This window comes from Pteropus alecto, unplaced genomic scaffold (genome assembly GCF_000325575.1).
Source record: "Pteropus alecto unplaced genomic scaffold, ASM32557v1 scaffold86, whole genome shotgun sequence".
NCBI classification, from domain to species: domain Eukaryota; kingdom Metazoa; phylum Chordata; class Mammalia; order Chiroptera; family Pteropodidae; genus Pteropus; species Pteropus alecto.
Genome location: NW_006442109.1, coordinates 28,562,579 through 28,579,116, shown reverse-complemented (window position 1 = coordinate 28,579,116; position 16,538 = coordinate 28,562,579). Strand labels below are relative to the sequence as shown.

The window sequence follows — 16,538 nt, the reverse complement described above, 5'->3', positions numbered from 1 at the left end:
TCCTCTATTCTCCCTCCTATTTCAGAAACATAGGTTTATGACACAAAAGAATATAATCATTCTTTGAGTTGTTGAAAGGAGAGTGGAAAACCTTAGAAGTAGAAGCAGTTTAGGGAGGGTGGGGAGTGTACTGATACCCTCCTCTTCCCACCCTAGTGCCCCCACCCAAGAGGTTTCCTGTTGCAGCCCTAAGTATCTGGATATGGGTCAGGGAAGAAGGAAGGGCAAGAGCCATGCCTCTGTCCTTCAATCCTTGACTGTCTCCTCAGTTTTTTAGGAAGAGCAAGCTTTGTAAGTAGAGTGACTCACAAGTATGTTATCTTTTTTTTTTTTCTGTTCCTTAAGATCTTGTTCCAGTAATCACCCTAGCTCTTTCCTGAGCCTGTAGTGACAATGTAGCCCTGCGATTAGGATGAAATCTGTTGTGAAAGAAGAACTTTGAGCACATTCTCTGCTTTTGAGTTGTATTATAGAACAGGAAAGGCTAATAAGGTGGACTTCAAATTAAGGATTGTGCCATGGGAAGGTTAAATTGGCTTGTCTTTACCTCTCCTGATAAACCCTATTTACATGCAGCCTATACTTTTGAGATGAGAAACATCAAGGAAAATGACATGTATAGCTCTGGGGCAGCAAGAATTGTGCATTCTCAATTTGGGTTTCATTTTCTTCTGCCACTTGCTTTTAGGCAATTGAGTGTGGGTAGTGACAAGATATCAAACCCCTTAGTATTTCCTTTTTGGGAAATAAGGCACTTTTTAAAAAAAAAAAAAAACTTATCCACCTGAGTCCCGAAACAGTTTGACTCTCCAGTTTTCTGGCCTACACTCTAGTCAGCTCTGATCCAAGTTTTTGTAGAACAAACAGCCTTGCTTTAAGCCATGTCCTGTTGTGGGCCATGTAACAGCTGAACTGTCATAGCCTGGGGGCAGGCTGATAGCCAGGGTGTCTTGGCTGGAAGAGATTTTGGGCAACTGACTTGCCTTTGGTCATTAGAAAGCCTCCGAGGCCTTTTAAAATTTTTGGTGGGGTTTGGAGGGAAAAAACATAAAATGCCACTTTATAACTCCAATAATAACCTGTAATTTATATTTATTGTGTGAATTTTTAGTCCTATATTTTAATAATTTGTAAATTGATCTTATTCCAAGAATCCTTTGAACTTGCAGGAGAACATCTGGGAATCCAGCCTCCTGTCCGGATCCTGATCCCTACATTCAGACTGTTTAATCCACTTTGGGATGGATCAAAGAGTCTAGAGAGACCACTCGTAGGTCCAGCTGCTGGCCTCCTGACTCTCTAAAGCCTTCACTGGAATTGGAACATTAGCTCCAGCTCTAGCTGTGAACGTGACCAGAGACATTATTTATAATTCAGCCATTTAAGATATACCTGTACTCAAAAAGTCTTGTATATTTTTTAAAAGTTTTATTTTTAAGGTGAACAAAAATACATTCTAAGAACTCTACATAAGTCCGTGTAAGTTGATCGTTTCTCTTTTTGAACTTCTTGGGGAAGGAGTAAGAAGTTGGAAGAGGAAATGGTCTGAGATGTGGTGGATGGATGATGAGTAGGTGTGGGAGGAAAAAGCAATTACCCTTATGTTTTCTGTGCCTGATGGCTTCACTGAATTGATTAGTGAAGGATGGCAGGAATACATCCTAGGAAACACAAAGACATGAGGGTAAATGGAGATATGTAGCTTTAGGTTGAAAAAAGTTCTGCTTTTAAAGGACTCTGAGCAGGATGCTTAGCTGAGGAAGCTAAGAGACCAGTCAGCATGCATATTAAGAATTATTGCAAACATTGAGCTGGCCAAGAGCTGAAGTGAGGATAAGCTGCCTGATAGCATCACTATTCTCATCTTTAAACCACTGGCCCCCAGATAGCTCAAGAAGTGCTAACATTGTCAAAGACACACCAAGGAAGCTGCAGTAGTTGGTCAGAGCTTTGTCTACAATGGAGGAGGTAAGAGAGCCAAATGGTTTGAGAGAAGCTGTAGGTTGCTTCAAAGGTGAGGCTTTTTCTGCCCCCAAAGTAAACACAAAGACATGAGGGTAAAAAGCACAAATATAAGGGATTAGTTATGCTGCAAAATACATGGCAAGCAATTGAGTTCAGCTCATTATTAGACAATGCTGCCCAGTACACACCAAGCGGGAACCCAGTGTTGGTGGGGCCCCCTGAGGCCTGTACTTCTCCAGAGCCGTTTGGGAGGTGGCTACTGTGCTTTTATATCACCTTGTAGTCTGCAGGGGAGCATGGAAAAAGTCCGCCCTTCTTTTATTTTCCTCTTCAGCCTACACAATGGCTTTCTATGAGAGGACGTGGTAAGGCAGAACAAAAGGGGAAGGAGAGTTTTGAGGTTCTTCTAGTCAGCCCCTCCTGTAGATGATGACATATGGCTTCTGCAGCTTCACACAGGCACTTAGAGCAGTGCGTGCAGCAAGGCCCTGCTGACCAATGAGAAGGGCAGTGTTCCACCAGAACAGGGCCCAGTTGGCCGGAGCAGTGGTCCGAATAGCTTTATTTTCAAGAGTTAGCTGCAAAATTGTCCTCAGATTTTGGGCCAGGAAGGAGAGGTCTGTGCAGAGGAGGTTATTTTCCTTCAACTGCTTTGCACCTGCACCACCAGGATCGTTTCTAAGTGTTCACTCATACTGGAAGTTGCTTATATTAGAACAAGCATGTGCTTATTCCCTGACATCCTGAATTTGAAGGAAGAGATAATCCTCTTTTGAAAGTGAAGTTTTGGCGAGTGAGAATGTCAGGAGTTTGCTAAGCCAGTTACATTGAATGTGTATGGGTTATCATTTCTCTCCTCAATGGATGCTAAGGAAGAAGTTTTTCTCTAAAGTTTTAAGCATAAGAAATATTATTCTTCCTAAGATCTCTCGATTTCAACACAGTGTGAGACCATTTTCTGTCTACCTTGTTTTCCAGTTTTCACTCGGGAATTCTCAGTGCATTCTTTAGTTGAGTATTTATATACTGTTTTGAAATGCTGAGTGGAGAGCATTTACTTGTTTCTCCATGTTTCTTTAAGGGGAACTGAAAGGTCAGCTCTGGAGCTTTAGGGCTACCACAGCTATTTAAAAGGGGTAATAATTGTCCTCCCCTTCCTGTCTGCAGAGAATGGAAGTATTTCTGGAATTACAACACAGAAACTAAAGGGCTATAGCTGTACTTTTTTTTTTTTGGTTTTCCTCCTTAGGGGGAGGGACCACAATAGCTTTGCTCATTTCACAGGACCAGTGCTAAGCTCATTGCTTGGCACAGTAGTAGGTGCTCTGAGTTTGCTGATCCCCTGGTTGATCCCTATGTTGGATAGAATTGTTCCTTGTGTCATTGTGGTGTCACTATCATAATCCACTTGTGGACTCACATTCACAGCTCATAATCTGGTTCAAGGGCATGGATTGCTAAAAAGAACCCCTGCAGATCACAGCAACACTGGGCATTCTGGTCACAGTTTCTTTATTTCCAAGTTGAGAAACTTGGGCTTGGCCCGTCTGTTCTTTCCAAGCACCAGAAGTCTACAGTTGTGTTCCGCGTGGTGCTTAACAGAGGCAACATAGATATGTGACCTGGTCATTTTCTCCTCTGTTTTGGCCCTATGGCTTAATGTTGAACTATACCTACTCCATTGACAGTTTTTTGGTCACATCTGTTTTACTTGCTGACATAACCTGTGCGTTTCTGCTGCCAGGAAACCTATGTTATGTTCTTTGTTCCTTCCAGTAGCTAATTTTAAAAATACAAAAACAAAGCTTTTTTTACCACACACCCAGACTCTATCAGGCTCTCCATCCTAAGTGCAAAAACAGCCATGGCTCCCATGGTGCATGTAAGCCACCTGGTCAGCAAGGAGCACCCGGGCCAAACCAGTTTCCTGGTTCTACTCTATAAACATTTGTTAACTTCTACTAAAGGACCAGAAAATTACCACACAGTTCTCACTCTCAAGGAATTTACAGTCATGACAACAAGAATCTACCCTTGTTACTGCCCTGTTTTCTTAGCTTCAGTAATGTTTTTGCAATAGCTTATCAGTTAAACAGCAATAAGATTCTAACTTTCCTTAGAAGAGTTTCTGTAAACCGCTACCATTAATTCAAGAACTGCTTATTTAATGCCTACAGTGTGCCAATTGAGCTTCAGAAGTCCCCAGACTAACTTGTCCAAAAAAAGTAATTATGTTGATTACCAAAGATTTCCTTTTAAATATATCTCTGTGCTACCTCAGTGTTCTGCGTCATGAGTTGAGGTCTGCCCCTCCTGTGTCCTGAAGGCACCTGCCCCCTCAGCTCCCTGTTGGGCAGTCTGGGCAGTGTTGTGACACAATAGCCGGTCTCTGATCCGTAGACAGCTTACAGCATCATGAGGGTCTGGGTGGGAAGCAATGCACTCTTAGGAGGAACCCTTGAACAGGAAAATAGGAAACCTGAGGACTCAATAATGGCATTAGTTATGGCCTTTGACCCCTCTATTTTCTCCTACCCAAAATAGAATTTATGTGAGCAAATGGAAGTAATAGATGTGATGGGGCTTGGAGATCTTGGGAATAAAAGTACAGTGTACACACATGAGGTAATATGTTTTCAAGAGAATGTCTGTCCCTTTGGGCAAAATTGATACATAGGAAGAAATGTGAAGGGGCAGGTAATAAACGTTACACCAGTGTTCAGACCATCAGCATCAGCTTCACTGGAACTTGGTAGAAATGCCATGTCTTAGGCCCCATCCCAGACCAACTGAATGAGAAATTCAGGGAGTGAAGCTCAGCATTGTGTCTCCCAGGTGATTGTGATACACACTAAAATTTGAGAACCACAGGCCCAGCCTTTCCCTCTGATACCGTAACTTAGGGTTAGGGTGTTTCTGTTTTGATGGATGGTTATCAAGGGGTTTTGATTCTTTTTCTTGCTTGAAGCTAGCTGCCCTGCTGGGACGGGGGTGGGGACACTGTCCCCAGAGTTTATGAGAAAAGGAGAAGAAGCCTACATTGTTGGTTATTTTTGACAATTGCAGGAGAATTTACCCTGGAGAGCTTATTAAGAAGGAGACAGGCCTGAAACAGTCCTCCCTCCCTTTCCCACAAAGGTACTGATATGTTTGTCTTACCTCCTACCCTAGGGCCTGCTGTTCCTCCAGCAAGTCCTTAAAAGGAGCAGTGGGTGCCACATTTGTACTTTCTGGTGCCAAGTCTGCGCTATTTCACTTCCCCGGTGTCAAGTGGATGCTTAATGAGAGGCTGTGACGTGGGCCAGCAGACTTGAGAGAAAGCAGCCTCAGTCTGGGCCTTATGCTGTCTCCTCTCATTGCCTTTCCCAGCCTTGAGTTCTCCCCCTCAATGAAGTTGTAGTCACCCAGTGTCAACCCTTCCTTGTAAGCCCTGATAACCCTTTCTCAGAAAGAGTTGCTTCCCAGGGCCTGTGGACACTGATAAATGACTTGAGAGGCAGAAATAAAGTGGTTGGTGTCTTTAGTTTCTCCTACTCCTTTGCTCCCCGCCCCTATTTACTACCAAAAATAAGATACACGGATTTTACCATTTCTTTTGTTCTTTTGGGGAGCTAGTACCATCTCTGATTACTCCTGACCCTGATGCCAGGGTTGGAACTGTAGTTGACTGGCGGTCAAACTGTGCCTTGTTAAGTAGCTGGGAAGCCTCTGGATCCCCAATTACCCATCCCTTGACCATAGGAAAATATAGTCATGCTGCTCCTTTGGATGATAAAACTTAACACTCTGAGGCATGGGGAAAACTCCATAAGGGAGTTTGTTTTTGGTGGAAATTGTAAAGCAAAAGCCGTGGTGAAAATTCATGAGGTTGCCACTGATGTGAACGAACAGAGGAAAAGAGAAACCACTCTGAGCTATGGGAGCCAGTGTGTGAAGTTAGGGAGAAATGCTTACAACATTCTTTAGATCCCACTGGAAGATGGGGACAAAGAACCCTCCCTGTAAAAGAAGAGTCACTTCCTAAGGCTTTGACTAAACTAGACTCCCCAGGATTAAAGCAGCTGACTGTCCTGGAAAGCTGATAAATTTACAAACCATCCCTTGTTTCCCTGAGAGTGTACTGACTACAATAAAGATGAGACTAGAAGAAAGAGTAAAGGAAAAGATAGGAAACAAAGTAGACAGATCACACCAAATAGCTACTTCATTTATTCAATAAATAATTACTAAGTGCCTTCTGGGTGCCAGGCTGTTAGTAGTGTGCCTACTGTGTGCCAGATATATTTTACATACTCTTTAATTTTCTGAACAACTCTTCAAGGTATGTATTACTAGCCCCGTGTTGCAGGTAAGAAAACTGAGGTTTTAGAGGTTAAAATGGACCAAGGTCACGTAGCTAGCAGATGGCAGGTTTCAGATTCTGTCTGTTGGATTCCAAGGCCCATATTTGTTCCACTCTGCCACACTGCCTGTCATCAAAAAATATACCTCCCTTGCAATATGGTCTGCTGCTCTCTTCTGTGAGGTGATATGGACCCAGGAAGGGGATGTCTTCTGCCTCTTCTGCCATCCTTGTTTTGAGGCCTTAGGTAAAGCTGTCCTCTCCCTACTGGCTCCCTACTACTCTATGTGCCCTCTGTTCTCAGTTTTTCCAGCTCTGCCTGGGTTCCTGATAGCTGTGTCTCATGAAGAACTTCCCATCTTTGAAGAGCAATCTTGTCTGTTGGTTGGAGAGGAGAAAGGCATCCAAGAGGAAGGCTCCCAGTCAGGCCTTTAAACAAAGGAGCCAGGAAGAGATAGAACCAGCCTTCCATGACCTCCAGGTTTGTGGGTCATAGCTTGTTCCATCCTAGAGCAGGAAGGGTGGCCCCGATAGCTGCTAGTCCCCTTTGTCCTGAAGAAGGGCTCCCCTTTTTTGAGTAAAGCTCAGCAATACTTGTCTTGCCCTATAATCTTCCTCCAGTGAAGACGTCCTGTGCCAATCTCCATTCTCCCAGCCCCTAGTGACTCCTATGACATTCTTTCTCCCAACATCCTTCTAGATGTTACCCTCTAGGAGTAAAGCCCTATCTCACCATAGCCTTTCTGCCCAGCTTTCTCTCCTGCTTAAGTCCTGTTGTGAAGGCTGAACCAGAGCTATGCGCAAATACTACATCCTCATCCCATAATCAAACATGCCTTGGCACATACCCTTGAACGAAGGCACATCTGTAGAGATGGCAGCATTGGGGGTTGGGTGCAGTTTGTGACTCTTAGAATTCGAAATCTTTATCACAGTTATTCTTGGAAACATCTACATTCAAAGACTTCCTGAACCTGCTTCACCCCAGCTTTATCCTTTGGGAGACATGGGTTCCAGGGCCTGAGCCATGCTCCAAAGCCAACTGTATGTGACTAGAAGGCAAGAGGAAAACTTGAGCTGGGACTCTTCCACTCTTTGCCTATTCATTCTCACAGGGGTCTTCCTCCCACATACGTAAGAATGTTCCCAAGCCTTTCCAAAACCCCACGATCAACCCCACAGCAACCTCTTCAACCTCTTCAACCTCCCTTCGCTTCATCCCATTCCCACCCAGCTTTCTCACTCTCTCTACTACAGGAAGTGGGCATCACCACTCACTGGTCTGTCAAGCATCTTCCTAAGTGCCTCAGCTTCCCACCCAACCATGAAGCCAGGAAGCTCCTACCCGCAGGGGCAGTGCTCCCCCTTTCCCTATGTAGCCAGCAACTGAGCAATGAGAGTTTAGAGTCTACCTTTGCCCCAGCCCTCCATGTATCCTAGTCCAAAGCCTTAGTGGTCTGGGAATCAGCAGCCTAGGCATCACCTAGAGATGCATTAGAAATGCAAATTTCCAGGCCCACCCCAGACCTACTGACTTAAAATCTGCATTACTCTATGTCCTAGCACGTGAGAAGCACTGCTCTAAACAATCTGATCCCCTCCTCACACTTCCTGGAAATGTTTGTTGAACTGAGAGGAAGCCACAGCTTGGGCGGAGTCTGGATAATTCACCAGAAGGGCAGAGGGGGAATAAGAGCCAGTGAGGAAGCCCAAGGCTGTGACCCCATGGTTAAGGCCTTTCTTTGACAGTGGAGAAATCTTGGGGATGATCTGGACACCTCTGAGAGAACCCAGGGAGGCTGATGAGGGCCAGGACCCTCAGCAGAGAGGAACAACCCAGCAGGACCAGAGAGGAGGGGCACAGAGGGGGCCAAACAAAGAGAGATTCAGGCAAAGGCTTGGGGGCAAAGGGCAGGCATGATGAGAAAGGGAGGAGTACCTGCCTTTGTGAACAGTGGTGGGATGGCTCCCTTTGGGCTCCTACCACCATCCTCAGCCTCTGTCAGGCACCTACAGCCAAGAACAGCTCCTACTGTGCAGCCTGGATCTGCCGGATGACGGTTTCTTTCCTCCCTCTTGCTGGCAAAGTTGCCATCGCCCACCAGCTGCATTGCTGGTAGTGGGTGCTCAGGAAATGTTTGTTGAATTGAGAGGAAGCCACAGCTTGTGCGGAGTCTGGATAATTCACTAGACGTGGGCCTCAGGGGAGGGGCAGGAATGGAAACTTAAGAAGGAAAGACAAGTCCTGATGTTGTACTTAGCTAGAGTTGATGTTTCTCTTCTCTGAGTCCTTGTCTGAATCCTTGCTTTTGCCTGACCATGGTGCAGGGAGGTGGTGGGAAAAGGAAATAGGAGATGACAGGAAATGACCCTGGTATGCAGGGCTGCCCCTGCATATTCAGTGTGCACACAGTGTCCGACCTGGGTGTGGGGGAGGGAGTCCCTGATGGTGAGCTCTCCCACCCTACTGTGGGGAGAGGAGGCTGTCCTCCCCCAACCCGACTTCAGAGAGGAGGCCTTTCTAGGTGCCCTTCCTTTTGCTGAGGAGACCTGAGCTCTGCTCTTCTAGCCCCAGCTCAGTCCCTGCCTGCTATGGCCTCCTTTCTCTGGGCCTCAGCCTTCTCTTATAGAAGGCAGGAGGCTTCCAGCTAATTGGTGAGATTCCCCTGGTTTCGCCACTCTGTGTGTCTGGGGCTATGAGTCACCTGGGTGCAAGGCAGAGGTGTGGGAAAAGGGCCAGGCCTGGGCTGGCCATGCCAGCTGCTGAGGCTGCCTGCACCTGAGGAGCTGACAGCTGGCAGCTGGAAAGGAAGGCCAGGCTAGCCAAGTGCTAAGTGCTTGTTCTCTCGCCATGCAGGGGAAGCTCGTGGCCTAATCAGCAGTAGTCCCGGGACAAGGCTCATCAGCCTCAGAGACCGGGTGTGGCACAGGAATACACCAGATGCTGCACCTGCAGGTGAAAACACACAGGTGCACAGGAATGTGCACATGAGGTACAAGGAAGGACAGCTCCTTGCCCTCACAATATCACTGTGCCAGAGAGTTTGCTAAACCGTTCAACCATACGGCCATAAGCTACCAGCCACCAGAAGCCCATCACAAAGAAGGCTCTTGACTGTGTTCTCCCCTCCTTCTCTCCCCAGCCTGGTCCCCCTGCTCCCAGGAGCTTTGCTCAGCATCTCCCTGCAGGCCCAGGGCCCCCTGTCCTGCTCCTCATACCTCCTGTGCCCCTCGCCCTTTGGCTGTTTCCTCTGGTGGGTCTGCTTCGTTGTGCCAGGGACTGCTGGGCCCCAGCCTTGCCAGACCTATCTTTTCTGGGCTCTAGGGGCCCTGCTCCTCTTTGTGATTCAGAGAAAGTCTGGACTTCTGGCTCAACCTGGGGATCATTCCACCCCAGGGGCTGCTCAGAACTATCCGGCCAGGACACAGGGTTCTCCTCGGCACCAGGCCTTGGACTGAGCACACATGTACTCTTCCCAGGCCCAGAGCTACTAGTGCCTCCTAGAGAAAGGTCAAGGGGAACCAAGTCAGTGTTTTGTGTAGAGCCAGGGCCTGGACTGGCTGTTGAAGCTCCTGACTCCCTTTTTGGCCCCTCTGGAGATGTGGGGGCTGGGCTGGTTGCCAGGGCACTCGGGGGTCTTCCTTGCTCCATCCTGCTCTGCATCTGTGCATGTTCCTTCTCATTCAGAGTCTCGCTGATGCTTTGACTTCTCTGAAACAAGAGATTGGCCCTGCTGGCTAGCAAATCCAGGGATCGTGTCCTTAGCCCACCCTACCCTCTATCCAGGTACCTACCTCCTGGCTCTCTACCTCCTCCTTGTCTTCCTTTGTCTCCCACCTGTAGAAACATAGCACATGATGTGTTTCTCCTGCCATACTCCTGCCCTCCACACTTCACATCACCTGCACGGTAGCCGGCAGCCCACGTTCCCCAGGGAGAAGCTAGAGCTCCAAGGTCTCAGAAGCATCAGAGCCAGAAAAAGGCTCCAGAATGCTTGCCCTTCCAGCACACCTTGCTCCCCAAGTCCAACTATTTCCTCTAAACACCACCCTCTTTAGCCCCATCCCAGATCCCCAGCTGCTGTTTACAGCCAAGCCTGTAGCACCTTGAGTTCTGTGGGAACTTCAGGCATGTCTCTGCCTGTGCTGCCTGGGAAAGGCACCTGACTTCCCAGGGGAAAGTAACTGCTGTAATTATTGCCAGCCTCCCTGGGCACCAGACTCACTGCTGCTGCCTTTGCTGATGGCCTCTCCCTGAATCTCATTAACCTGCCACCAGGCAGCAGTCAGCCAGGAGGCAGAGGCCCTAGGGACCCAGAGCAGGCACCTGGACCAGTGCAGGTCCTGACCTCCCAGGGGCAAGGGAGAGCCAGGAAATCAGGAAGCTCAGATGCCTCCCTTGATGTTGCCCCTTGCCATCTATTTATTACCTGCGGGCCCTGCCAGTCAGCCTCTCTGTTCCCCGGGCTTTGCTGCATGTGGCCGGTGCCACCAAGAGTCTGCTTGGTTGACCACCCCAAGTAGTACCACCTGTAAGAAATGGTCACAAATCAAGAAGGGAAGATGACCTTAGCGGCCCAGCTCATAGGACTCTGCTTCTCCTCTCCCAACTCACCTTTGCTATCAGGGGACAATGGTGGGATCTGTAGCTTTTGGTGACTCCTGGGACCTAAGGAAAAGAAAATAGGGAAAGGATAGGGTGACAAAGGACCCAAAGCGGGACCACCAATTCTTCTAAGACCAGGAAGCTGTTGGTCCTCTTTTTGGTCCATTTGTGGGTTTTCTAGCTCCCCAAAAGATACCTGGTTCTGGAGATCAGGAGAGCTGGGTCCCTGTGCTCACTCTGCCACTCCTGGCTAAGTGACTAGCCAGCTTCTCCAGCCCCAGCTTCCCCATATATAAAACAAAGGGACCAGTTAATTCACAGAGCTCTGTTCCTACAATAGTCCAGGGACAGGAGAACTAGGGCCTTCGCCCATGAGGGACCAACAACTCAGTGCGACCTCAGCACAGACTTCCTCATGAGCTTCCTCCTCAGACCTCTGGGGTCAAAACCCCAGGGCAGGAGCTGTGGTTTGGAGGAAGGGCAGGGAGATCATGGTGCCCTCCTCTGATAGGAAGAGGAAGGAAGATGTTCTTCCATGCTTCCTTCTAGCTCTGAAAATAAGTGGTAAACCAAGAGACAGAGAAAAGAGAGGAAGAGGCAGGTGAGGGGTAAAGAAAGCCAAGGAAGGGCAGGGGGTGAGGTGGGTTTTGGCTCACCCCTGGAGCTGCCCGCCCTGCCTGGGCCCCCTTTCCGAGGCTTGCTGAAGTCCTGTAGCCTGTGGAGACAGAGAGAGTCAGGCTGCTGGTGCAGAAAGGGCAGAGGCTGCAGCAAGACCTACACCGATACCATCTCCCTCAATCCCAGACCCGGGACTGAAAGCAGCAGGGAGATGATAGGCCAAGAAAGATGGGGGACCAGTGCCTACATAGAGCCCTGACCCAAAGGCCCAGACAGACAGACCCTCGCCACCCTGGGGAGGGTCCCAGCAGCCCTCCAGGAAAGACCCACAGTTAGCCCTACCGCAAGCCCCACAAGCATGTCAGCCCAACAAGCCGCCCAGCCCTGCCACCCACGTGGGCTTGGTCTTGTCCAGGTCCCACGGGCGGCGCCAGTCACCCTGTGCATCTCTGTGCCGGGCGAGGCGGGCCAGGTCGATCTGCTCCCGCTCCTGCTTCCACTGAGCATAGTCCCAGTTCACCTCCAGGGCCTCCCGTACTGGCTGGTGGGGAGCTGGGCCTGGGACCAGGCCTGGACTCGGGGGTTCCTGAGCTCCCTGCCAGGAGAAGACACTCAGCACCAAAGGGTAGAAGCAGAAAAAGCACAGAATTTGGAAATCCAGAGTCTACCAACCCCTTCCTCTCTCAAGGCTTTTGACATCCCCATCTAAAAATTAGATTAGTTCAATCTCTAATGTACTGTTTGCCATAGGCACGGTTTCCATCCACTTGCTAGCTGTGTCTTTTGGGCAAGTTACTTAACCTCTCTGTGTATCATTTCCTCATCTGTAAAAAGGTGGTAACAATTGCACCTATCCACAGGGATGCTATAGGAATGTGTGGCCAGGCCCAGAGAGGAGAGGCACCCAGCAGCTGTGAACAAGAGCCAGAACTAGGGGCTGCTGCCACCTAGAGGTCATACCTGGCACATGGCCAGTCCCCTACACTCTCCTGGCCCCCACCCACTTGCCACCAGAGGTCCAAGGAGGGTAAGGGGCTGGATCACACATCTGGCTGACCCTATGTCTTACTACAAAGCCCTCCCAATGTGGAAACTGGCCCAAGAAAGGAAGGAGGAGTGGGAATTCTTGCTAGTCCTGCCTGGGCATGTCCCCAGATGGGGGACCTACGTGACTCAGCTTCTCAGCCTCCCCCAAATGGGGACTGCCCAATACATGTTCCCATCCCTTCTTGAAGATGTACCTTCCGTGCAGAATCCATGCTGACGGCCATCTGCATGGAGGGGTCCCGGCCCAAGCCCTCTCCAGGTGACCCTTCTGCTCCACACTGGCTCCTTGCTCTGGAGGGCTTCTCACGTACAATCCGCTTGGCCTAGGGAGGTAAGGATGGGCAGCATAGCAAAGCTGGGGGGAAAGAGGCTACTTGCCTGGAACCTGGGCTTCCCCCACCCACCCTGCTCACCTTGGCTTTGTTTTCCATGGTCACTGCCAGCTCTACTCGCTCTCCAGAGCAAAAAGTACCAGTGTGGTCTTGCACCATCTCATCTTCGAGCATCTCAGTGGCTGCTCCAGGTCCAAGCGTGCTCTTTGACCAGTTCCGGCTGACCACGCGCTTCTCCTACAGAATGAGGTGCTGTCCCCTCAGGCCACGTGGGCAGCGCTGAGCAGGAGCTGGGGGCTGGGTCCTTCGGGTGGTTCCCCAGGCCATCCCCTGGCCCTCCCTGGAATGCCCACAGAGGAGCTGACTCCGCAGGGCATTCACATGCCAGTGGCATTAGGTTATCCAGGACCTGGGGCCACCCAGGGGCCCAAGATGCCACAGTGCCCGCCATCTCTGAGCTGGGAAATCCAGAGTACTCGGACAATGGGGCTTTGTCCCTCAGCCACTGTTCCTGGCATTCAGCCCCACTTCTCTGTCCCCCAGGGGTTTGGGGTTTAGTAGTGGCCTATGCTTTGAAGCATACATACAGGGCTGTGGGGCTGGAAAAGGGTATGAGAGGGCTTCTATGTGGTGACCTTTCAGCTATGGCCCTTTGAGGACAGGAGGACAGCAGTAGCCTGGGCTGCATAAAGTTGAGAGCTGGAGGGTGCACCCCAGAACTGTGAGAGAAGCAGAGGAGCAGGGGCAGTTGTCCTCCCCTGATACAGGCTGGGCTTCCACCTCCTTGCCACCCCACCCTGTCTCCCAGGTGGGGCTTACACCAGGAACCTGGCTGATGGTGACAGTGAGGCTGTCAGGTCGGAGAACCTCTGGAGTGGTCACAGCCATGCACCCCTGCTCTGCCTGCCGACGATCTTCCTGGATCTCCTGTGGGAGGGCCCGGGGTCAGCAGAGGCCATGGCCCCCCAGATGCACAGAAACACAAATGCCGACAGGCCTACACAGAGAAATACCAGTGGGACACCAGGGGGCAGAGGCACCACATCACAGAGTCCACAAGACCCTCTCAGAGCCCTTGAAATGGACCACCCTCACCCAAACCTTGATCCCAGGCAGAGCCTGCAGGGTGAGACCCCCACACAAGGTTCTGTGGGTCAGATAGAGAGTGCCAACCCAGTCAGTCCTCCTGGCCCCTGGCACAGCCCACTCACCTGATACCTGCGTAGTAAGGCCTGGTTCTTCTTGCGAAGGGCAACTATTCTCCTGTCCAGCTCTGCATCCTTCTCTTCTTGCTTGCTCACTGGGGACTCAGCCCCATGAGGTCCCTGCAGAAAGCAAGGGCCCCAAGCTCCTGACTACTGGGTCCATTCCTTACTAGTGCCCCAACTTTCCCACCAGATTCTTATCATCCAAGGAACAGATCCCAGATCCAGAGCTAGCATCACGAGGGGGGATGGCACATAAAAGGCCCCAAGCCCCCACCTGACTAGGCCTGTCTGCCCATCTTTCTGCCTCCTCAGGGGTTCACATCAGGGCCTCATACCCAGGCCCAGAGCTCCCAACAGTGGGCTGCCCCTCCCCCAGCTCTCCAGGGAGCTCCACTGCCTAGCAGAGCCTGGAATGGAAGTTATAAATGGCTCTGGCAGCAAACCTGCCGTGACTGGGAAGTTGCCAGGGGATTCAGGAGGTCGACAAGGGAGCTGTTAGGCTCCCAGGCCCAGAACCACAGTAAAAAGAGAGGCCCCTTATCTGTCCTGAGCTCCCAGGCCCTGGACCCCACTCCCCAGGCCTGTGTCTAGCCTGTGGGAAAGAGCCGCTCCCAGGGGCCCAGCCTCTCCAGGCTGAGAGCTGCTGGCAGTAGAGACAGGAGAGAGCCAGCTCCACGGGCAGGCCCAGGTCCCTCCCTGTCTGGCTGCAGGGTCTCCACCGTGACCAATGCCCTGCCCAGCCCCCCACCCGCCTAGGCACAGCCCTCTTCCTCCCAGGCCCAGCTGTCCCCAGCTGCCCCCAGAATATGGCTTCCTGGTATCCCAGCCCTCTCCCAGACCCGAGAAGCCCTCCACCAAGGGCAAGGTGCCACTCACAGCTGAGTGCATGGCAACAGCAGGCACAGAGAGAATTCCAGAGCAGCCTCAGGGGAGCCAGAGCAAGAGGGACGCCGTAGCTGACGGAGCCGGGCCTCTGCCGGGCCTCTGCTGGCCTCTCCCTGCCGGCTTCGCTTCTCAGCACACGAGATCATGTTGTGATTACAAAAGACTCCTCTGGGCTCCCAGCCAGGAATGCTGTGGCCACTGCCCCCACCCATGCACGCTCAGAGGGCGAGGACCAGGACACCAGCAGTCAGCTGGCCCAGCCCAACACCTCTCCCCTGTCCTGCCCCAGTGTCCCCAGACAGACAGGAACCGCTTCCTGGCAGGCTGAGGCTGAGCCCACACAGGGGACCCGGCGGCCCCAGGCCCTACTTTCCCCAAGGCTCTGTGCCCCAGCAAAGCCTCAGCTGGGCCTGCCTGCAGATAGCTGGGCAGACAATGTGGGCTTTCGTCTTCCCCATTAGTACAGAAAAGCCTACAGGACACAGCCCATCGGGCTCCCTGACCCGAGGGGCCCCACTTCAAATGAGCCTCTCCCGACTCTCTTTACCAGCACTGGTTTAAAAATTTGAGGGAACCAGGAAGCTCACCTCCCCTAGGCCACCAAATATTACTACATACCTAAAATAGCACCGTTCATATTTATTTCCTTGGGTCGAACATTGTCTTCTCTGTATTTTAAAGTATAGCCATTCCTGGGAGGCTCAACTATTCGGGTCTCCCCTTGGTGTGGGGTGCTGGGCCTTCCCTCAAGGCCCTTGCCTCCACAATTCACAGCTGGCCACCAACCTTCCCCGCTTGGGCTCTGAACTCTGGGCTCTTCCTGGCCTTGCTCTCTAGGGCTAGGCCTTTCAGCCTTTCTGACCCAGAGAAAGGAAGCAGCTTTCTTGGGAAAGTCTCTTTCAGATCTTCCCTGCATAGCTAACACCGGTCCCCCCACCTAAGGGAGCAGTTTGCCTGGCAGTCCTACCCTGAGAGCTTCTGGGACCGGGGATTTGGGGTGCTGGGAAGAAGGGTACTGTCTCTGTATCAGGAGCACCTGGGATCTGTTTCAATAGTTACAGGGCCCAAATCTCTAAGCCCTGAGGGGGAAGGTCAGAGGCATCTGCATTCCCCACGTCCCTGATTGATCAGATCTCAGTTTCTCTAATTCCATGCCATGACTTGTCCCCGTCAGTCTCCAGAGCAGAAAGTCCCACCACCCTCTCTGTCCCCCCAGATCAGCCCAGGCAGCCAGAGGGTCCAACCTCTGCTCCCCCTGAACCTCCCCTTCCTGTCTGCCCTCCCCTCCCCACCATGTTTAAACTCTTTTCTGGACAGGCCTTCACAACAGCACCTCTGACCCCACACCCAATCTCCGCAGCCCCAGAGTTCCCATCCCAAATGCCACAGTGTTCTCTCTTCCTTTCCTGCCGGATGTTCCCACTGAGTCAGACTCATTTACTTTCCCAGCAACGTGACGCACCCAGGCTAAGGAGCCCTGGGTCTCTCTCTCTCTCTCACACACACTCACTTCATCTCTCACCTTCTCTGTGTGC

At 51.0% G+C, this 16,538-nt stretch overlaps 1 protein-coding gene and 1 long non-coding RNA gene across 6 annotated transcripts in view; one reads left to right on the top strand and one right to left on the bottom strand.

Annotated features, from left to right (window-relative positions):
- The window catches only part of LOC107196278, a 2,146-nt gene extending 673 nt beyond the window's left edge, over window positions 1-1,473 (top strand). Inside the window, exon 2 of the long non-coding RNA XR_001517675.1 lies at window positions 157-1,473. This is a non-coding gene — a long non-coding RNA (uncharacterized LOC107196278). The remainder of the gene's footprint in view (window positions 1-156) is intronic.
- A 4,681-nt stretch (window positions 1,474-6,154) lies between these two features.
- On the bottom strand, window positions 6,155-15,875 carry CCDC9B (coiled-coil domain containing 9B). Of its 5 annotated transcripts, none has more exons than XM_025038916.1 (12): window positions 14,995-15,875; window positions 14,122-14,235; window positions 13,739-13,837; window positions 12,992-13,147; window positions 12,773-12,901; window positions 11,927-12,126; window positions 11,570-11,628; window positions 10,923-10,976; window positions 10,738-10,837; window positions 10,103-10,145; window positions 9,527-10,019; window positions 6,155-9,257 (listed from the first exon to the last, which is right to left on the bottom strand). In XM_025038916.1, exons 1-12 carry the CDS (start codon window positions 15,004-15,006, stop codon window positions 9,127-9,129), a joined length of 1,590 nt encoding a protein of 529 aa, XP_024894684.1. In that variant the 5' UTR covers window positions 15,007-15,875; the 3' UTR covers window positions 6,155-9,126. The 5 variants fall into 5 exon arrangements, 4 of the variants coding, with proteins under 4 accessions (XP_024894684.1, XP_024894683.1, XP_024894685.1 ...); XM_025038915.1 differs by having other exon boundaries at window positions 13,730-13,837; window positions 14,995-15,592; XM_025038917.1 differs by lacking the exon at window positions 14,995-15,875 and having other exon boundaries at window positions 13,730-13,907; window positions 14,122-14,209.
- Between the last annotated feature and the right edge of the window lie 663 nt (window positions 15,876-16,538).